At 43.2% G+C, this 22,435-nt stretch overlaps 1 protein-coding gene and 1 long non-coding RNA gene across 2 annotated transcripts in view; one reads left to right on the top strand and one right to left on the bottom strand.

Moving 5' to 3' along the window:
- Window positions 1-22,435, top strand: part of PTPN9 (protein tyrosine phosphatase non-receptor type 9) — a 105,642-nt gene that overhangs the window by 79,778 nt on the left and 3,429 nt on the right. The window contains exons 8-11 of the mRNA XM_024232245.3: window positions 5,796-5,889; window positions 13,472-13,538; window positions 19,572-19,650; window positions 22,154-22,304. Of these exons, the coding sequence (XP_024088013.1) occupies window positions 5,796-5,889; window positions 13,472-13,538; window positions 19,572-19,650; window positions 22,154-22,304 (391 nt within the window). The remainder of the gene's footprint in view (window positions 1-5,795; window positions 5,890-13,471; window positions 13,539-19,571; window positions 19,651-22,153; window positions 22,305-22,435) is intronic.
- Window positions 17,393-22,249, bottom strand: LOC134760215 (uncharacterized). The gene is made up of 2 exons (XR_010137195.1): window positions 22,134-22,249; window positions 17,393-19,511 (listed from the first exon to the last, which is right to left on the bottom strand). It is a non-coding gene; the product is annotated as an uncharacterized LOC134760215 (long non-coding RNA).

The following is a 22,435-nucleotide window of genomic DNA, read 5'->3' as shown; positions in this document are numbered from 1 at the left end:
AGCTGGGACCACAGGCATGCTTCACCACATCTGGCTAATTTTTTTTATTTTTGGTAGAGACGGGGTTTCGCCATGTTGCCCAGGCTGGTCCCAAACTCCTGAGCTCAGGCAGTCCACCTGCCTCAGCCTCCCAAAATACTGGGGTTACAGGAATGAGCCACTACACCTGGCCTAATAATCTTATCAATTCAATTTTTTGTTTCTTCTGGAGTTAATTACCAGATTTTTTCATTTCCTTTAGTTTTCTGTGTACACTCCTCATTCTTTTTCTTTTTGTTGTTGTTGTTGTTTTGTTTTGTTGTTGTTGTTTTGATGTTGCCCAGGCTGGAGTGCAGTGGCGTGATCTCGGCTCACTGCAACCTGCACACCCTGGGTTCAAGCGATTCTCACATCTCAGCCTCCTGAGTAGCTGGGATTATAGGCACCTGCCACCTTGCCCAGCTAATGTTTTTTGGTATTTTTAGTAGAGACATGGTTTCACCATGTTGGCCAGGCTGGTTTTGAACTCCTGACCTCAAGTGATCTGCCCACCTTGGCCTCCCAAAGTGCTGGGATTATAGGTGTGAGCCACCGTGCTTGGCCCTTCATTATTTTTCTATATGCCCAATCAGATTTATTTTACAGTGTTATCATTAGTTTCCAAGTGATTGAATGTATCAGATAATTAATTGCGTCTATTTTTTTTTTTTTCCTGAGACTTCACTTTCAGAACTTTTTCTTTCGTTCTAGTCTAAACTGTGGTTGGTTATTCTCTAGGCTTGTTCCTCAGTTTTTATCTTGCAGTTTTCCCTCTTTCCTTTGTTGGATCTTGTTTCCTAATTGTAGACCATCTTCTTTCTTTTATTCTATTTTGCTAGAGTATAGAACTCTAGGTTAGAAATAACTTTATCTCAGAATTTTTAAGGCAATGCTTTTCCAATTACTAGTGATGCTGTCTGTGAATTGTCTGATCTTATTCTTTCTCAGTCTATTTATTTATTATTTATTTATTTATTTAAGATGGGGTCTTACTCTGTCACCCAGGCTGGAGTGCAGTGGCATAATCTCAGCTCACTGCAACCTCCACCTTCTGGGTTCAAGTGATTCTCCTGCCTCAGCCTCTTGAGTAGCTGGGACTACAGGCGTGTGCCATCATGCCTGGCTAATTTTTGTATTTTTGGTAGAAACGGAGTTTCACCATGTTGGCCAGGCTGGTCTCAAACTCCTGACTTCAGGAGATCTGCCCTCCTTGGCCTCCCGAAGTGCTGGGATTGCAGGAGTGAGCCACTGCACCCAGTCTAAATTTCTTAAACAGAAAAAGAAATTATCTTTAAAATGCCCAGGGAAGAAAAAAGAAAAATAGATCACGTAAAAGGATTGAGAGAGGCTGGGCACAGTGGCTCAAGCCTGTAACCCTAGCACTTTGGGAGGCTGAGGAGGGCAGATCACCTGAGGTCAGGAGTTCAAGACCAGCCTGGCCAACATGGCGAAACCCTGTCTCTGCTAAAAATATAAAAATTAGCCAGGTGTGGTGGCAGGCTTCTGTAATCCCAGCTACTCGGGAGGCTGAGGCAGAAGAATCCCTTGAACCTGGGAGGCGGAGGTTGCAGTGAGCCAAGATTGTGCCACTGCACTCTAGCCTAGGGGACAGAGCGAGACTCTGTCCACCCCCCACAAAAAAAAAGATTCACAATGATGTCCCTTAGTGTAGGTCCTCTTTTAAAATTTATTACATCGATTACTTGATAGATTCTTTTAATCTGAAGGCTTGTTATTTAGTTCTAGGGCTTTTCTTGTTACACTGTTTTTAAATGATTTCTTTCCTTGCATTATGTTAGTTCTCACTTGCTCTCTCTCTATATATGTAAATATATAGATTACATATATATATATATATATATATATATATATATATATATATATATATATTCCTATCAGTCTGGTTGGATCTCCTAGAGTAGGGATTGACAAACTTTTTCTTAAAGGGCAAGATAGTAAATATTTCAGTATTGTGGGGTTTACAGTCTTTGTTACAAGTACTCAACACTGTCAAAATATACTTAGTGAGTACAGAAATAAATGAGCTTGACTATGTTCCAATAAAACATTATTTACAAAAACAAGTAGCCAGGGCATAGTTTACTGACTCAACACTGTCAATATATACTTAGTGAGTACAGAAATAAATGGGCTTGACTGTGTTCCAGTAAAACTTCATTTACAAAAACAAGTGGCCAGGGCATAGTTTACTGACTTGTGTCCCAGAATGATTCTCTTAACTTTCTTCATTTTTCTCATATATATATTTTTTAAATGAGACGGAGTCTCGCTCTGTCGCCCAGGCTGGAGTACAGTGGCGCAATTTCAGCTCACTGCAACCTCCATTTCCCGTGTTCAAGCAATTCTCACGCCTCAGCCTCCCGAGTAGCTGGGACTACAAAGCGTGTGCCACCATGCCCTGCTAATTTTTGTATTTTTAGTAGAGACGAGTTTCAACATGTTGGCCTGGCTGGTCTTGAACTCCTGACCTCAAGTAATTCGCCCGCCCCAGCCTCCCAAAGTGCTGGGATAACAGGCATGAGCCACTGTGCCTGGCCAGTTTTTCTCATATTTTCATCACTTTTTTTGTTTTGTTTTGTATTCTGGAAATTTCCTCAACTTTCTCTTTTATCTCGTCTATTAAAATTCCTATTTTGGATATTATTTTTAATTTCCAAGAGCTTTTCTTCTCTGTTCCTTTTTCATTGCACTCTCTTCTTGTTTTATGTATAATTGTATCATCTATTTTCTCTTTGAGGATATTAATGATAGCCTTTTAGAGGTTATTTTTCTCTTATTGACTATCTTTTTTTTTAAACTTCTGTAGCCCCCATGTGTTTAAATTATGGGTTTTTTGTTTGTTTATTTTTTGTTTGATTTTGAGACAGGGTCTCACTTTGTCACCCAGGCTGGAGTGCAGTGATCCAATCATAGCTCACTGCAGCTTCTGTCTCCCAAGCTTAGGTGATCCTCCTACCTCAGCTTCCTGAACAGCCGGGACTACGGGTGTGTACCTCCATGCCCAGCTAATTTTTTTAATTTTTAGTAGAGACAAGGTCTTGCTATGTTGCCCAGGCTGGTCTTGAACTCCTGAGCTCAAGTGATCCTCCCACTTTGGCCCTCCCAAAGAGTTAGGATTACAGGCATGAGCCACCGTGACCAGCCTGAATTGTGTTATTTGAATTGTGTATTAAAGTCTTTGTGTAAAGGCTTTCCTTAATTACACTGAGATCCTTGGCTTTTAGTTCACATTTATGGTCCTTAAAAGCTGCATGGTTACAAAAGCAGACAGTGATGAACAAAAACAAAAACAAGCTGCATGGAAGCTCGTTTTGCATGGATGAGCTTCAGATTATAATGATCAGACAACTAGCTTTTTGTTGGGTATTCTCCAAATGACAGAATTCTTTCACCTGATGCTGTTTACTTTATCCAGTGAAGAGTTCTCCCGTCCTTTGGATCCGCTGAGGGGATCCAAACTTGGATATGAGTGTAGGTCAGGACAATGAGAATGGGTCAGGGATTTTCACTACATAACATTCAGATTTTCATTTTATTCCCATTTTTAGATCTGTTCCTCACCTTGCTTTCCATGGTAAGGGAGTTCTGAGGGTGTGCCATCTTGTCTCTCTATAGGTACCTCCCTTGGTCCTAGCTCCTGTGTCTGGCCACGTCAGCCAAAATCCTCCTATCTGCTTTTTCTCTGTCAAAATGAGTTGAACATTCTTTGTGTGCTGATGTCTCCACTGTCACTTTTTGGGTTTGTAGTGAATACTCCTTTTTCATCATTTTAGTGAAGCTACTGGATGAATGGAGTGCAGTCAATATGTGTTATCAACCTACCATGTTAAACTGGCATTTAAGGTCAGCCTCGGTGACTCACACCTACAATCCCGGCACTTTGGGAGGCTGAGGCGGGAGGATTGCTTGAGCCCAGGAGTTTGAGACCAGCCTGGGCAATGTGGCAAAACCCTTTCTCTACAAAAAATTTAAAAATTAGCTGGGCATGGTGGTATGCATCTGTAGTCCCAGCTACACCTGGGCTCAGGATCACCTGAGCCCAGGGAGATTAAGGTTGCAAGTAAGCTGTGATTGTGCCACTGGACTCCAGCCTGGGCAACCCTGGAGACCTTTGAGACCCTGTCTCAAAAAGAAAATGAAATTGGAATTGAAGAGATTTTGTTTGAACATCTTTTGACAAATAAGTAGTAGAAATTTTTATCTGCAGCTAGAGTTTTTTTGGTGGTATACCCCATTTCTCTCCCCTTCTCTCCCTCTCTCTCTTTTTACTAATGTGCTCCTCATCTCTGTCTGAGACCTCATCAAAATGGATTTTACCACCCATATTTCTACCAGTTTTCTGATCAGTATCACTTAGGTAATCTCTAAGAAGATTGAGGCTTTCTCTACAGCTCTTCTTTTTCTGAGCTCTTACTAGAATTGCCTTCTATGCCTGTTTATGGCAACATAGGCTTTTTCTGCATGTACTTCCAAATTCCATCAGCTCTGTCCATTACCCAGTTCCAAAGCTGCTTCCACATTTTTAGTTATTTGTTACAGAAGCACCCCACTTCTTAGTACCAATTTCTGCCTTGGCCATTTGGGACTCCCATCCCCACTCTTTTCTCTCTCTTTTTAAATTTAATTAATTTTTTTTTTTTGGAGATAAAGTCTTGCTTTGTCACTCAGGCTGGAGTGCAGTGGTGCGATGTTGGCTCACTGCATCCTCCACCTCCCAGGTTCAAGCGATTCTCCTGGCTCAGCCTCCTGAGTAGCTGGGATTACAGGTGTGTGCCATCACACCTGGCTAATTTTTGTATTTTTAGTAGAGGCGGGGTTTTATCATCTTGGCCAGTCTGGTCTTAAACCCTTGACCCCAGGTGATCCACCCGCCTTGGCCTCCCAAAGTGCTGGGATTACAGGCATGAGCCACCACGCCCAGCTTCTCTTTTTTTTTAAGTCAGGGTTTCTCTCCGTCACCCAGGCTGGTGTGCAGTGGCACTGTCATAGCTCACTGCAGCCTTGACTTCCTGGGCTGAAGCGGTCCTCCCACCTTAGACTCCTGAGTAGCTAGGAGTACAGGTGTGTGCCATGATGCCCGGCTAATTTTTTGACTTCTCTCTAGAGATAAGCTCTCATTAGGCTGGACGCGGTGGCTCATGCCTGTAATCCCAACATTTTGGGAGGCCGAGGTGGGCAGATCACGAGGTCAGGAGATCGAGACCATCCTGGCTAACACGGTGAAACCCCGTCTCTACTAAAAATACAAAAAAATTAGCTGGGCATGGTGGCGGGAGCCTGTAGTCCCAGCTACTCGGGAGGCTGAAACAGGAGGATGGCGTGAACCCAGGAGGTGGAGCTTGCAGTGAGTCAAGATCACGCTACTGCACTCCAGCCTGGGCAACAGAGCCAGACTCCGTCTCAAAAAAAAAAAGAGAAAAAAAAAGAGATAAGCTCTCATTACATTTCCCAGACTGCTCACGAACTCCTGGCCTCAAGCAATCCTCCTGCCTCCCAAAGTGCTGGGACTATAGGTGTGAGCCACCATGCCTGGTCTCCCTCTCTCTTTTGAATGGAGATATGTTTACTTTTAGAAGTAGTATGTACTTACCACAAAAAATGTTAAATGATATGGAACTGTATGGGCTAGAAATTGAAAAGCTTCCATGTCTCCACCCCTAAGAGTAATTGACACCCCTTTTGCATGGTCAGACTTTGTACATACACACTGTCCCCACTTTTTCTTTATTCTTGCTTGTTTGTTTCATTTCCTTCAGGTCTCCAGGAAACCTAGAGAAAAACCGTTATGGTGATGTACCCTGCCTGGACCAAACTAGAGTGAAGCTAACAAAGCGAAGTGGCCATACTCAGGTAGACAGATAAATGTAATCTTTTTAGGTGCACTGGGGGAAATTGAGCTTCTTCCAAAGTGAAGCTTACTAATACTTCGGTAGAATGAAAGTAGACTCCAAGGCCAGAGAGATTAGGTTTGAGTTTATATTTTGCTACATACTAGTCTGTGACCATAGGCAAGTCCTCAAATGCCCATCTCACAGTATTGAGTGGAAATTAAATGAAATTCTTTATGTGAATGCTGATAGTGCAAGGTCTGATGCATTGTAGGTGCTTCATAGATGTTAAATTATTTATCGTTTTACTCCTTAGTTGTAAAGTCATGGTCATATAGTGCAATTCCTTTGGTGAATATATATGCATCAATACAAAGCAACCTTGATTGTAAGTGACCTCTGATTTCTCCATCTGTATCTGAGGAAATTGTGGACAACTTATGTATACATAAATGTCTAGGGATAGAGATGAAATGGTCAAATGACTATATTATTTAATATATTAATTTGATTATATCTACATGTTAAAAACCTCATATATAATCTATTAACAGAGATATTTAATGAATATTTTATTCAAACACTTTACATACACCTTTAACTTTAGTGTCTTTGTCACATTTGAGCCACTTTTTTTTTCCTTCCTCAAGACAGGGTCTTGCTTTATTGCCCAGGCTAGGTACAGTGATCACAGCTCACTGCAACCTTGACCTCCTGGGCTCAAGTGATTCTTGTACCTCAGCCTCCCAAGTAGCTGAGACCACAGGCGTGTGCCACATACATGGCTAAGTTTTAAATACTTTTGTAGAGACAAGTTCTCACTATGTTGCCCAGTCTGGTCTTGAACTCTTGTGCTCAAACAATCCTCCTGCCTCAGCCTCCCTAAGTGCTGGAATTACAGGCCACTTTTTGAGTCAGTCTAACAAGGTTTTCCAGAGTACAACATCTTTATTTACTTTTAAGTGTGTGGCATTGTGACTGGAAATTTTATCCTAAACCAGGAAAATCTGTTAGGGTAACATTAGGACAAGTTGGTTTTGTTTTTTTTTTTTTGGAGACGGAGTCTCACTCTGTCCCTCAGGCTGGAGTGCAGTGGCGCAATATTGGCTCACTGCAAGCTCCGCCTCCCGGGTTTACGCCATTCTCCTGCCTCAGCCTCCTGAGTAGCTGGGACTACAGGTGCCTGCCACCACGCCCAGCTAATTTTTTGTATTTTTAGTAGAGACGGGGTTTCACCATGTTAGCCAGGATGGTCTCGATCTCCTGACCTCGTGATCCGCCCGTCTCGGCCTCCCAAAGTGCTGGGATTACAGGCGTGAGCCACCGCACCCGGCCAGGACAAGTTGGTTTTTTAATTCATCCTGCATCTTATGCATCCCCTATAATATGATTCATTCACCTATTCCTTTGTAAAATCCTTAAAAAACAAAAAATTGAGACAGGGTCTCACTCTGTCACCCAGGCTGGAGTGCAGTGACTTGATCATAGCTCACTGCACCCTTGAACTCCTGGGCTCAAGAGATCCTCCCACCTCTGCCTCCCAAGTAGCTGAGACTACAGGCACACGCCATTACACATGGCTGATTTTTTTAAATTTTATTTTTGTAGAGCTAGGGTCTCGCTCTGTTGCCTAAGTTCCTCCTGGGCTCAAGCAATCCTCTCACCTTGACCTCCCAAAGTGCTGGGATTACAGGCATTAGCCAGTGTGCCTGGCCATAATTCCTTTTTAATATAACTTGTTTACAGCAACATCCAACCTTAGAATTTTGAGATGAATGACTAAATTATTATTATCTTCCTTTTTTTCCCTTCTGATATACCAATTTTATTAGGCGATATCTCTAAAAAATCCAATTTTGTTAGGTGATCTGATTTAAAAAACCCAGCATTGACTGAGGTTGTTCAAAGTAACTTATTTTATTTTTATTTATTTATTTATTTATTTTGAGACAGAGTTTCACTCTCGTTGCCCAGGCTGGAGTGCAATGGCGCGATCTCAGCTCACTGCAACCTCCACCTCCTGGGTTCAAGTGATTCTCCTGTCTCAGCCTCCCGAGTAGCTGGGATTACAGGTGCATGCCACCATGCCCGGCTAATTTTTATATTTTTAGTAGATACAGGGTTTCATCATTTTGGTCAGGCTGGTCTTGAACTCCTGACCTGGGGTGATCCGACTGCCTCAGCCTCCCAAAGTGCTGGGATTACAGGCGTGAGCCACTGCGCCGGCAAAGTAAAGTAATTTAAATAGTACCTCTTCAACATGACACATATTATAAGGACTTGTTATATCCCTTCTCTTTCTGGGGAATAATTTTTGGAAAACTTATTGCCTTGTATTTGGGCATATATGATATGTGGATTGGGACCCCAGGATCATGGTTTCCAACTCTCTTGTCCCTATTGTTTCAAGCACATAAACTGAATTCACAGTCCTATCCAGGACCCTTGGAGAAGATTTTCCTGCAGGAGCAATTGAGCTAAGAGACTGGCTGGCTGGAGGGTAAATTCATCAGTACTGCTGAGATCATCATCGTATATGCCCTGAAGGAGTGGAGTACAGTAGTTGAGTTGGGGCTCTGGAGTCAGAGATATCTGTATTTATCCATTTTGTTGACTTTCCTGTCTCCAGTACCTAGAACACTGCCTGCCACATATCAGACACTCAGGATATATTTGTGAATGAGTGAATCTTAGTGTACTGGGAGACTCTTCTAGTCATCCTGTGGTTAATATGAAGATTATTGTCTGATTTGTAGTCCCTCTCCTTACTGAAACATTAGCGGAGGCTTTATTTTTATAGTAAATGGAGTATTTAGGCTTTTTTTGATTTTATTTTGATTTTAGTTTTTAGTTTTTTTGACATTATTTACTTTGTGGGCCGAAAGCAAAAAAAAATTATTTACTTAGCTTTGGGGACTTAACACTCTCATGGAATTTCCACCTATGGGGCTATTTTTCCATTCTGTTTCCTGACATTTAGTTGTTTTTAAATTTTAATTGATAGAATTGTATATATTTATGGTATACAATATAATATTTTAAAATATGTATGAATTGCAGAGACACTAAGTCAAGCTAGTTAATATATGCATTACTTTGCTGGGCATGGTGGCTCACACCTGTAATCCCAGCACTTTGGGAGGCCGAGGTGGGCAGATCACGAGGTCAGGAGATTCTGACCATCCTGGCTAACACGGTGAAACCCTGTCTCTACTAAAAAATAGAAAAAATTAGCTAGGTGTGGTGGTGGGCGCCTGTAGTCCCAGCTACTCGGGAGGCTGAGGCAGGAGAATGGCATGAACCCGGGAGGCGGAGCTTGCAGTAAGCCGAGATCGCACCAGTGCACTCCAGCCTGGGCGACAGAGCAAAGACTCCGTCTCAAAAAAAAAAAAAAAACAAAAAACAAAAAACCACATATGCATTACTTCACATATTTACCTTGTTTTGTGGTGAAAACACTTAAAATATGCTGTCCACAATTTTCAAGTATACAATACCTTGTTATTTGGAGGATTCAGGTTTTTTAGTGAATTGTTTACTTGATTTGCTTCTGGAATTTTAAAGCTCTTAGTCCCAGTTTCTGTTGAACACGGCTGCCTTAATCTGTTTGGGCTGCTGTAACAAAAATGCCACATGCAGGATGACTTATAAACAACAGAAATTTGTTTCTCACTATTGTGGAGTCTGGGAAGTCCAAGATCAACGTGCTGGCAGACTTAGGGTCTGGTGAGGGCCCCTTTCTTGGTTCATAGACCACTGTCTACTCATTGCATCCTCACATGGCAGAAGGGGTGAGGGAGCACTTCAGAACTCTTCTGTCTTATAAGGGTACTAATCCCATTTGTGAGAGCTCTGTCCTCGTGGTCGTAATCATCTAATCACCTGTCTAAAGGCCCCATCTCCTAATACCATTACATTGAGGGTCTGGGGTTGGGATGTACACATTTGAAGTTATGGGGGACACAAATGATCAGTCTGTAGCAATGGCTCATAACATAGTGTGCCGGGTTTGTTCTTCCTGCTATTTCAATTTGCCCCCAAGTGTATACTTTGTCTCTGGGTCATTTTTTTTTTTTTTTTTTTTTTTTGAGATGGAGTCTCGCTTTGTCACCCAGGCTGGAGTGCAGTTGCGCGATCTCGGCTCACTGCACCCTCCACCTCCCGGGTTCGTGCCATTCCCCTGCCTCAGCCTCCTGGGTAGCTGGGACTACAGGTGCCCGCCACCACACCCAGCTAATTTTTTCTATTTTTAGTAGAGACGGGGTTTCACCATGTTAGCCAGGATGGTCTCGATTTCCTGACCTCGTGATCTGCCCGCCTTGGCCTCTCAAAGTGTTGGGATTACAGGCGTGAGCCACTGCACCCGGCCTTCAGTTTTAATATCCAATGATTCTTCTGAAGTTGCTGAAATTAAAAATTTTAATTCCTTGGGAATTAAAAATCAGCTCAGAGACCAGTGCTAAAGCTGGTAATTCTTAGTTATAAAGAAATAATGTCTTCTTTAAAGAAGTGACAATTCTTTTCAAAGCATGAAGTTAGTTCCTCCTTATGTTCTTACTAATGCTGACTGGCATATACCAGGTAAATCTTTTGTACTTTTCCATACCTTCTCCCCTTGATCCTCGAGCGGGTATACCATTTGTATGTGCCAGGTTGAGTAGAGGATGGGCTTTGGCTGACTGGGTGCACCCTGGATTGAGAAGCCTGTTTGGAAGTGAGTGAGGCTTTTAGCATGCTGGGTCTGCTGCAGGTGGTCTATTAGCTCAGTGAAGTTGTCTGAGTCAGGGTAGGACAGTAATCGTATGAGGTTAATACTAGTTGCTATGGGAAGGAAAACTCCAAGTTTATCACTCCACTATTTATTTAGTCAAAGAAACAGTTTCTAAGGAGGAAACTCTTGACTAAATAAATAGTAGAGTGATAAATTGGTAGACTGACTGGCTAACGAACACAAATCCAAGTAACACGGGTTTGACCATGAGGTGGAGATATCTTAGGAGGTTAGCTATGGGATACTGACAGTTCAGACTGCCCTCCCAGTGATAGGACCCACAAGAGAACGAGTGATAAGTTGAGGAAAGAGTTAGTCTGACCTCTCTGTAGTGCAGTGGGTTATGAGCTTTCCCTAGTTTGCTATTGAAACTTTTCTTTTGTCCTTCTGTAACCCTTCACACCTTCCCTTATCCATTCCACTGCCTCCATCCATTCAACTCTCAACTAGTTATACTATAACATGAAACTGCAGCTGATTGATGTTTCTCTTTTATCAGCCTGGATCAAAGGATCTTGTGAGTAGGTATTAATAAAAAATGATGTTGAAGTAATTAAGACTGAGGACATTAGGAGGTGGGAGAATACCCTGGAAGAAAGGTAGTCAGGAGCTATTCATTGAGATGCCTTTGAATTTGACTGGAAGCTGCTTTGCATTAATTCAGGTAGTAATGGAGTCCAGGTGTTTGGCCTGTCCTGTTGATGGTCCTAAGTATGAGATGTAGCTTTATTTCTTCTCCATTCATATTTTGCCTTTTGTGTGTGGCAGGACGGACCAGATGTTCCTACTTGCTTGCCTTGCCTCTCATTTGGTCCTGTGCTACAGTGTTGCAAGTCCTGATGGACCCTTTTCTTGTAAATAACAGTTTCTATTGAGTTATATAGTTCACTCTGGCAGACTGCCACAATTACTGCTTGAGATGTCACTAGGGCAGTTACTATTGTTATTACTTGAGACCGTCATTAGGAGACTGAATGAAGGGGGACGAACATAGAAATGAAAACTTAAGACAAAAATAACTATTTTAAAGGAAGGGTAACATGGGGAAGAAGAGAACTCCCTGCTTCTAGTGAGCAAAGGCAGCCCTGAGCTTCTACAGCCCTTCCTATTTATTGGGTAGCAAGAGCAGGGAGGAGGAGGTAACGATTGGTCAGCTGCTTAATTGATCACAGGTATGCATTATTGCTAACAGGCTTCAGATGTGCCTAACCACAAGAAACACTTGTGCCTGGGTTGTGACTGCCCTCAGCATTCCTTCTGGGCGGCAGACGCAGTTTGTCAGTTTGCCAACATCCTGCTTTCATGAGAACAGTTTGCTTTTTGCTCATGTAGCCTCCAGTGGTATACTGAGTTGATCATGACCCTCATTCTTTCAGCCTCCAACAGTTCACATACCATACAATTTACCTATTTAAAGTATATAAGCCAGTGGCTATTAGTATATTCACAGAGTTGTGCAACCATCGCCACAATCAACTTTAGAACATTTTTTTCATTTCCCAAAGAAACCTCACACCCTTGGCAGTCGCTACCTATTTCCCTCTAACCCACCCTGATTTATTTCCTATCTCCATAGATTTGCCTGTTCTAGGGATCTCATGCAAAGAGAATCCTAGACTATGTAGCTTTTTGTGTCTGGCTTCTACCATTTAGCATAATGTTTTCTAGGTCCATCCATGTCATAGCATGTATCATCACATCACTCCTTTTTACTGCCAAATAATATTCCATTGTATGGATATACCACTTTTATTCATTTATCAGTTGAAGGACATTTGAGTTGTTTGCATTTTTGGCTATTATGAATAATGCTGTTATGGATATTTATGTATAAGTTTTTGTATGGATGTGTGTTATTTTGCTAAGGAGTGGAATTGCTGGGTCATATGGTAACTGTTTAATCTTTTGAGGAACAACCAGACTGTTTTCTAAAGTAACTGCAGCATTTTACATTACCACTAGCAATGTATAAGGAGGGTTTACACATGTATGAGGGTTTCAGTTTTTCCATATCCTTGCCAACAGTATTATCTATCTTTGATATCTGTAGCCATCCTAGTGGGTATAAATTAGTATCTCGTGGTATGGATTTGCATTTCCATGATGGCTAATGATGAATGATTTTTTTTTTTTTTTTTTTTTTTGAGACGGAGTCTCACTCTGTTGCCCAGGCTGGAGTACAGTAGCACGATCTCGGCTCACTGCAAGCTCCATCTCCCGGGTTTATGCCATTCTCCTGCCTCAACCTCCTGTGTAGCTAGGACTACAGGTGCCTGCCACCACACCCAGCTATTCTTTTGTATTTTTAGTAGAGACAGGGTTTCGCCGTGTTAGCCAGGATGGTCTCGATCTCCTGACCTCGTGATCCGCCCTCCTCGGCCTCCCAAAGTGCTGGGACTACAGGCATGAGCCACCGTGCCTGGCATAAGTTTTTAATCTTAATATAGTCCAATTTATCTCTTTTCTTTTGTCACTTACGCCTTTGGTGTCATATCTGTGAAGGCTTTGCCTAACCCAAGGTCACAAAGATTTACTCTTATATTTTATTCTGAGAGTTTTAATAGTTTTAATCCCTTACATTTGGTCTGTGATCCATTTTGAGTCAGTTTTACGGTGTGAGGAAGGAGTCAGCTTGATTTTTATGCATGTAGATATCTACTTGTCCCAGCACCATTTATTGAAGTGAGGGTTTGAGCTGGCCATTTCACTCCTCATTTTCTGCTCAACAAGAAGAGAATATTCACACCTTGGGTTTTACTTACTGAGTACATCATTTTATGACCCAAATGGTATATTCTGTGTAGCTATAGTGATGTCTCCTTTTTATCATTAGACAGATTACATCAATGCCAGTTTCATGGATGGCTACAAGCAGAAGAATGCTTACATTGGCACACAAGGTAAGCTGGTCTGTCCCTCCCATGTTGATTTTGTGCCATCTACTTATGATTCCTTGTGCCAAATGATAGCATAATTTTTAAACAAATGGTAACTTGAGTGGAGGTTTTGGCCACTAGATCCTGGCCTTTTATAAAGATTGGTGGTGGTTGAGAAAAGCAGATAAGTAGTTTGGGGTTTCCGTACCAGGTGTGCCTGGAAACTCACCGCATAGAGATAAACTGGAGATTTAAACACATGACACTACTGCCTACAAGTTTTGGGGCTATTTCTTAGTATTGGCAAGGGTGTAGGGCATCAGAATTCATCAGCCAGTGAGCCCTTCATGCTCTTCCTGTCTAGTGAGAGGCCAAGAATAGCAGTGGACTTCTCAGAGATTGAGTCCAATCTAGGAATGAGTATTGCTGTCCTAATAGGCCTAGGCTGGTTCCTATACCATCATGGAGCACTCCAGCAAATGTTCTGACATAGATAGTATGTGCTAATGAGTCTGACAGTGAAATACTGAGCCCTAGGAGGATTTCTCATTTTTTTTTCTCTTTTGAAATGGAGTCTTGCTGTGTCGCCCAGGCTAGAGTGCAGTGGCACGACCTCAACTCACTGCAGCCTCCACCTCCCAGGTTCAAGTGATTCTCCTGTCTCAGCCTCCAGAGTAGCTGGGACTACAGGTGTGTGCCACCACACCCAGCTAATTTTTGTATTTTTATTAGAGACTGGGTTTCACTATGTTGGACAGGCTGGTCTCGAACTCCTGACCTCATGATCTGCCCACCTCAGCCTCCCAAAGTATTGGGATTACAGGCATGAGCCACCATGCCCGGCCTCTAGGAGGATTTCAGGTGGAGTTTCTATAAATGTTGCTATGATCCTAGTACTCTTCCTGACCTGGCCTCTCCATCTCAAGAATATCATGTCACTTTCAAAGATGGTAGGAGGAAATCATAACACAGAAAGACAACAAACCATCAAATGGGTGTAAGGCCCTTGACCACTGCAGAGCAAGATATGGTGGATACCTCCTTAATTAAGTGATCAAACTTAGTATCACCAGTAAAGGACAAAGGGACATTATGTACACCTCCTGATATGATGCATTGAGAAATGAATATCACCTGCATTGTGTATTGCCAGTTTTAAAATCCATATCTAGTCATGGGAAACAATCCAGACTGTGGGACATACTATAAGAAAACTGGCTCAGACTCTCCAAAGTTAATGCCATAAAAAACAAAAAGGCAGAGAACTGTTCTAGATTAAAGGGAGACTAAAGAGAACCATGGCCGGGCACAGTGGCTCACGCCTGTAACCCCAGTACTTTGGGAGGCTGAGGTGGGAGTATAACGAGCCCAGGAAGCAGAGGTTGCTCTGAGCCGAGATCGTGCCACTGCACTCCAGCCTGGCTGACACAGCAAGATCCTGTCTCAAAAATAAATAAATAAAAGGGCCGGTTGCAATGGCTCACACCTGTAATCCCAGCACTTTGGGAGGCTGAGGCAGGTGGATCACCTGAGGTTGGAAGTTCGAGACCAGTCTGACCAACATGGAGAAACCACGTTTCTACTAAAAATACAAAATTAGCCAGGCGTGGTGGCACATGCCTGTAATCCCAGCTACTCAGGAGGCTGAGGCAGGAGAATCGCTTGAACCCAGGAGGCGGAGGTTGCAGTGAGCCGAGATTGCACTCAAAAAGAAAAAAAAAAAAAGAGGATTGGCCGGGCTTGGTGGTTCACACCTGTAATCCCAGCACTTTGGGAGGCCGAGGCAGGCAGATCACAAGGTCAGGAGTTCCAAACCAGCCTGGCCAATATGGTGAAACCCCGTCTCTACTAAAAATACAAAAATTAGCTGGGTGTGGTGGTGGGTGCCTGTAGTCCCAACTACTCGGGAGGATGAGGCAGGAGAATTGCTTGAACCTGGGAGGCAGAGGTTGCAGTGGACCGAGACTGCGCCATTGCACTCCAGCCTGGGTGACTAGAGCAAGGCTCTGTCTCAAAAAAAAGAGTATCTGTGATTAGATCCTCAACTGGGAGAGAAAAATCTATTGAAGACAAACTATTGAGACAATTGGAGACTTTTTATTAGCCAACATTGTATCCATGTTTAATGTATGCTTAAGGTGATAATGGTATTTTTCTATAGGAGGATGTCCTTGTTTTCCTAGTAAGTGCTCAAGTATTTAGGAATAAAATAGCATAATGTCTGCAACTTCTTTATTTTTAATTAATTAATTAATTAACTTTTGAGATGGAGTTTCGCTCTGTCGCCCAGGCTGGAGTGCAGTGACATGATCTTGGCTCACTGCACCTTCCACTTCCAGGGCTCAAGCGAGTCTCGTGCCTCAGCCTCTCAAGTAGCTGGGATTACAGGCACCTCTCACCATGCCTGGCTAATTTTTGTATTTTTGGTAGAGACAGGGTTTCGCCATGTTGCCCAGGCTGGTCTCGAACTCCCGGCCTGAAGTGATCTGCCTACTTTGGCCTCCCAAAGTGCTGGGATTACAAGCATCAGCCAGTGCGCCTGGCCTATATTTCTATTAATGATGTCATCTATTGAGAAGACCTATTATATGTCAGATGCATAAATGCTATCTAATTATTATAGAGACTCTGCAAGCGAGGTTTATTAATTTATAGATGAGCAAACTGAAACCCAAAAGTTTACGTGACCTTGGACCATGCAGCTAGTAAGTGGCAGAACCAGGGTTTGAACCCATGTGTGTTTGGTTCAGAAGTTTTTACAAGTCAAGTCAGTGGATTGTTTCACCTACGTCAGTATAAACTGCTGACTTTATTTTTTGAGAGAAGTTTACTGTTAAAGGATCTAAGCTGGGAAGTACAACTTTCCCTTCTTAGTATCTCTCTTGAGCCTGTGAGAAGTTTGCCCAGCCCGAGTCTGGTAACTGAGTTACCATGTGCTCTGACTGCTCAGTACTCCAATTCTGCCAGTGGTCTGAATGTGGAAAATGAAGTATATGAGAGCTGCTGTAGTGCAGGAGAGTAGGATGTGGAAAAGGTATCCTTACTGTCTTCTTGATGTGTATACTAGGGTAATGCATGTCCATTGTAGAACATTTAGAAAACAAAAATAATCCCTCATAACCCTAGGACCCAGAGATAATGTTAACATTTTACAGCATCTCCTCCTAGACCTTTATCTATGCATACATGCAGATATAGGCATACAAAATATTTAACCAGGCCGGGCACGGTAGCTCAAGCCTGTAATCCCAGCACTTTGGGAGGCCAAGGTGGGCAGATCACTTGAGGTCAGGTATTTGAAACCAGCCTGGCCAACATGGTGAAACCCCCTCTCTACTAAAACTACAAAAAGTAGCCGCGTAGTGGTGCACGCCTGTAATCCCAGCTACTCAGGAGGCTGAGGTAGGAGAATCGCTTGAACCCGGAAGGCAGAGGTTTCAGTAAGCTGAGATCACGCCACTACACTCCAGCCTGGGCCGACAGAGTGATACTCGGTCTCAAAAAAACAAAACTAAACTTTTAATTTAACCAAATGTGCTCTTTCTATACTATCTCGTTTCATTTAATGGTATCTGAATACCTTTTCATAGCAAAAAATACAGCTCTTACAACATCAACTTTATAGACTGTATAAATTATGGTATGGTATTATTTATTTATTTATTTTTGAGACAGGGTCTCACTCTGTCACCTAGGCTGGGTGACAGAGTGGTATGATCATGGTTCATGATCATGGCTCAATGCAGCCTCGGCCTCTCCAGGCACACACAGATGATCCTCTCACCTCAGTCTCCTGAGTAGCTGGGACTACAGGCATGTGCTACTACACCTGGCTAGTTTTTGTATTTTTTGTAGGGACAGGGTTTTGCAGTGTTGCCCAGGTTGGTCTCAAACTCCTGGGCTCAAGTGATCTGCCTACCTCATCCTCCCAAAGTGCTGGGATTACAGGCATGCGCCACTGCACCCCACCTGATATGTCATAATTTAATTAATCCTCTCTTACTGGATATTTAGTGTATTTCTAAGATCTCACATGCTTTTGACATCATCCACTTCTGCAGAGAGGGTATTCCAGTATCATGTTAGTGCTTGCTAAAAGACTTAGCAATAATGGTAGTAGAACCAGCAGACTTCTAGACCAAAATTAACCATTAGTACTGCACTGCTTTCCTGAAAGCAGAGAGGAAAGAAACACCCAGAAAGTATAAGGAATTATCTTGAGTTGTTACTTTTTTTTTTTTTCTTGAGATGGAGTCTTGCTGTCGCCCAGGCTGGAGTTCAATGGTGCGATCTCGGCTCAATGCAACCTCTGCCTCCCGGGTTCAAACAATTCTCCTAACTCAGGCTCCCGAGCAGCTGGGATTACAGGCACCCGCCATCATGCCCAGCTAATTTTCGTATTTTTAGTAGAGACGGGGTTTTACCATGTTGGCCAGGCTGGTCTCGGACTCCTGACCTCAAGTGATCCACCTGCCTCAGCCTCCCAAAGTGTTGGGATTACAGGTGTGAGCCCTGCGCCCGGCCGGTTACTGTCTTGATCAAAGTGGAGTTAGTAGCCCACAAGTATCTTCAGAGTTATTGCTGAGTGCTCAGCCCTGTGCAGGTTCTAACTATAAAAGGAGAATTTGGCCAGGCGCAGTGGCTCACACCTGTAATCCTTTGTCCTTAGGACCATGTTTAGTGAGATATCATTAATTCCCACAAAGTAAAATAATGGATGGAAGAGTATATAAATTAAATGGTCAACCTGTATAGATCCAGCTGTGCCATCAAAAGCAAAAGAGAAGAAGCTTCACAAGGAATGTGGTGGTCAGAGAAAGCTTCAAGGAAGAGGCGGCACTTGAAAATGGGTAGAAAATGAATAGCATTGGAGGTGACGGAGACAGCTTGAGCGAAAGAATAGAGGCCAAAGTGAGCATGCTGTGTCTATGTTCTGATGAAGTAATTTTTAAGAAAGATTAAACTGGTGGGGTTTCCCAGAGTAGACTGGAAGGGAAAAAGGCCTCTTCAGAAAAGTAGACTAAGAGGGTGTTACAGTAACTTAGACAGAAGATGACGTGGTCTTTGTGTCAGTGAAATCGAGCAGGAAGAACAGGATGGGGAGAAGATGAGGGCAAAAGAATAAAAACCAAAAACATTTCAAAGGTAAAAAATCTCTAGGATTTGGTGACTGACTGCTTCTGGGAGATGAAGGAAATGGGTAAGTCAGTGTTGACTTCAACTTTTTAAGACTGAATGATTTAAGAATGCTAGTATTGTTAACAGAGATAAGAAAGTTGCAAGATAACGCTAATTTTTTTTTTTTTTGAGATGGAGTCTCGTTCTGTTGCCCAGGCTGGAGTGCAGTGGTGCGATCTTGGCTCACTGCAACCTCCACCTCCCGGGGTCAAGCGATTCTTGTGCCTCAGCCACCCAAGTACCTGGGACTACAGGCATGTGCCACCACACCTGGCTAATTTTTGTATTTTTCATAGAGATGGGGTTTTACCATGTTGCCAGGCTGATCTCAAACTCCTGAGCTCAGGCAACCTGCCTGCCATGGCCTCCCAAAGTGCTGGGATTATAGGCATGAGCCACTGCACCTGGCCAAGATAAAGCTAATTTTGAAGGAGGAGACTTAGTTGCAGACATAATGAATCTGAGATTATGGGAAACAGAAGGTTAATGGTTTAGTAAGCAATCTGTGATTATAAAACTGAAGCTTAGGTGAGATGAAAACAGCTAGAGATTCGTACACAGGTGACACTGTCAGCCTGGATGTGATGGCTGAAGTTCTGATGATTAAGATTCTGAGGGTATGTAGCAGTGCTTCCCAAACCTACCTACGACTCACCTGGGGATCTCGTTGACATGCAGATTCATGTTTCTTACACTCTCCCATACGATGCTGGTGTGATTGGTCCATGGACCATACTGAATAGCAGGGATGTGGAAAGATGAGCAGGGAGCTAACCATCTGTGGTTTGGAGTTACCATTGGGGAGTAAAACAGAAGAGCCTACAAAAGAAAAAAAGTGTTTCCCAGAGTCATGTTTCTTGTCTTCTCCTTTTATTTCAGGTCCTTTGGAGAATACCTATCGTGATTTCTGGCTCATGGTATGGGAGCAAAAAGTCTTGGTGATTGTCATGACCACTCGGTGAGTTAATCCCTTTTTTCCAAAGGTCTCCACCTCCACTCTGTCCCTAAGCATGTCCCTAAGATTGAAGAGGGAAGTTTAGCTTTTAGAAATAATGAGGGTCAGCCTGGCGCGGTGGCTCACGCCTGTAATCCCAGCACTTAGGGAGGCCGAGGCGGGCGGATCAGGAGGTCAGGAGTTCCAGACCAGCCTGGCCAGCCTGGTGAAACCCCGTCTCTATTAAAAATACAAAAAATTAGCCAGGCATGGTGCCTTCTCTATTAAAAATACAAAAAATTAGCCGGGCATGGTGGTGCGTGCCTGTAATCCCAGCTACTCGGGAGGCTGAGGCAGGAGAATCACTTGCACCCAGGAGGCAGAGGTTGCAGTGAGCTGAGATCACGCCATTGCACTCCTGCCTGGGCTACAGAGCGAGACTCTGTCTCAATTAAAAAAAAAAAAAAAATTGAGGATTAGGAAAGCCAGGGCAAAGATTTTGAGATATCTCTTAGCTAATCCACAACCCGGGTATGGTGGAGATGAATAGATCTAACTTGTTAAAGCTTTAATCCCTGGCTCTGGCAACCCTGTGCCAGTTATACCCTATTTTGAGGTCCTGGCGTTATCCACTAAAGGAAGTTCTGGGAAACATGGGACAATTCTCCTTTAATCTGTTCCCTATTTCCAGAGGGGTGCTGCCTTCCTGACTCCTGAATTACCAGATTCCCTTTGCTCTCCATTTGTTGCTACTTTTTTTTTTTCTTTTGAGATGGAGTCTCACTCTGCCGCCAGGCTGGAGTGCAGTGGCGTGATCTTGGCTCACTGTAACTTCCGTCTCCCAGGTTCAAGCAATTCTCTTGCCTCAGCCTCCCGAGTAGCTAGGATTACAGGCATGTGCCACCACACCCAGCTAATTTTTTTTTTTTTTTTTTTTTTTTTTGGAGACGGTGTCTTGCTCTGTCACCCAGGTGGGAGTACAATGGCTCAATCTCAGTTCACCGCAACCCTTGCCTCCCGGGTTCAAGTGATTCTCCTGAGTAGCTGAGATTATAGTAATGTGCCACCATGCCCAGCTAATTTTTGTATTTTTAGTAGAGATGGGGTTTTACCACGTTGGTCAGGCTGGTCTTGAACTCCTGACCTCGTGATCCGTCGCCTCAGCCTCCCAAAGTGCTGGGATTACAAGCGTGAGCCACTGCGCCTGGCCAGGAAGATTTTAATGAAAGGAATATTTTTGAAATTTTGGTCTACAAATCTGGCAAATTTAAGGAATAACCTATTTCAGATGAGGAAGGAAAAAAATGAATGTGAATGTTAAATTCCTTTCCTTAACACTGTTATAACCACCACTTATTTGGAGAGGAGGTAGTGGGAGAAGTTCTACCTTGGAATACTTTGGGGCCACTGGAGGGTGGCGAGGTAGATTTAGGCCTTTTTTTTTGAGACAGAGTCTCACTCTGTTGCGCAGACTGGAGTTCAGTGGTGTGATCTCAGCTCACTGCAACCTCTGCCTCCCAGGTTGAAGCTATTCTGCCTCAGCCTCCCAAGTAGCTGGGATTACAGGTGCCTGCCACCATGCCTGGCTAATTTTTGTATCTTTAGTAGAGATGGGGTTTCACCATGTTGGCCAGGCTAGTCTCGAACTCCTGACCTCAGGTGATCCACCACCTTGGCCTCCTAAAGTGCTGGAATTACAGGCATGAGTCACTGCGCCTGGCCTAGGTCTTTTTTTTTTTGAGACAGAGTCTCACTTTGTCATCCAGGCTGGAGTGCAATGGCACCATCTCAGCTCACTGCAGTCTCAACCTCCTGGATTCAAGCAATCCTCCTACCTCAGCCTCCTAAGTAGCTGGGACTACAGGTACCCACCACCATGCCTGACTAATTTTTGTATTTTTAGTAGAGACAGGGTTTCCATGTTGCCTGGGCTGGGACTTCAGGCCTTTACATAAACCTCCTTCTAACATACCAGTAGATGTGTGTTTATCAGTTTATCAGTTTATCAGAGAATTCTCTCTGACCTGTCATATTTTCATATTTTCTCTACTCTTTTTTTTTCTTTTTCTTTTCTTTATTTATTTATTTATTTTTTTGAGATGGAGTCTCACGATGTTACCCAGGCTGGTCTCAAACTCCTGGTCTTAGGTGATTCTCCTGCCTAAGCCTCCCAAGTAGCTGGGATTACAGGCATGCACCACTATACCCAGCTACTATACTGTTTTGTTCTCTGTTCACCCAGTATTTATCCCACATATGTGAGAAGTACTATTGCGTATTAGGAAAAGGACCAAATGCTGTAGTAAGTGCTCAGTAACTGTCTGCTATATACAGAAACTTTAGCTGTGAGTACATTTGTTTAGAATGAAGAGGTTTCCTTTCCTTTCTGCTGAGAATCAATGGTGTAAGTTAGAAGCAATGCAAGAGATGATATTGCTGCCTGGGGGTATATCAGGTCTTTGGGGAAGCCAGGTTACTGCTGTGGAGAGGAAGGATGGAAGGCTTACCTTGCTCTGTGTGTCTTCAGCTTTGAGGAAGGCGGCAGGAGAAAGTGTGGCCAGTACTGGCCTTTAGAAAAAGACTCTCGGATCCGATTTGGCTTCCTCACAGTGACCAATCTAGGCGTGGAGAACATGAATCATTATAAGAAAACAACGCTAGAAATTCACAACACAGAGGTAAATCCAGGTTTCTTTTTTCTCACCTTGTTGAAACAGGGGGAGAATAATTACTGTAATGAAAATCTCCAGAGGGAATAGGTAGGATACCAGGGAAGTTATGAGTTGCTTCTGTTTTTCTAGGGACAGGA

The sequence above is a fragment of the Pongo abelii genome, chromosome 16, assembly GCF_028885655.2.
Source record: "Pongo abelii isolate AG06213 chromosome 16, NHGRI_mPonAbe1-v2.0_pri, whole genome shotgun sequence".
NCBI classification, from domain to species: domain Eukaryota; kingdom Metazoa; phylum Chordata; class Mammalia; order Primates; family Hominidae; genus Pongo; species Pongo abelii.
This window is presented reverse-complemented; position numbering and strand designations above follow the sequence as displayed.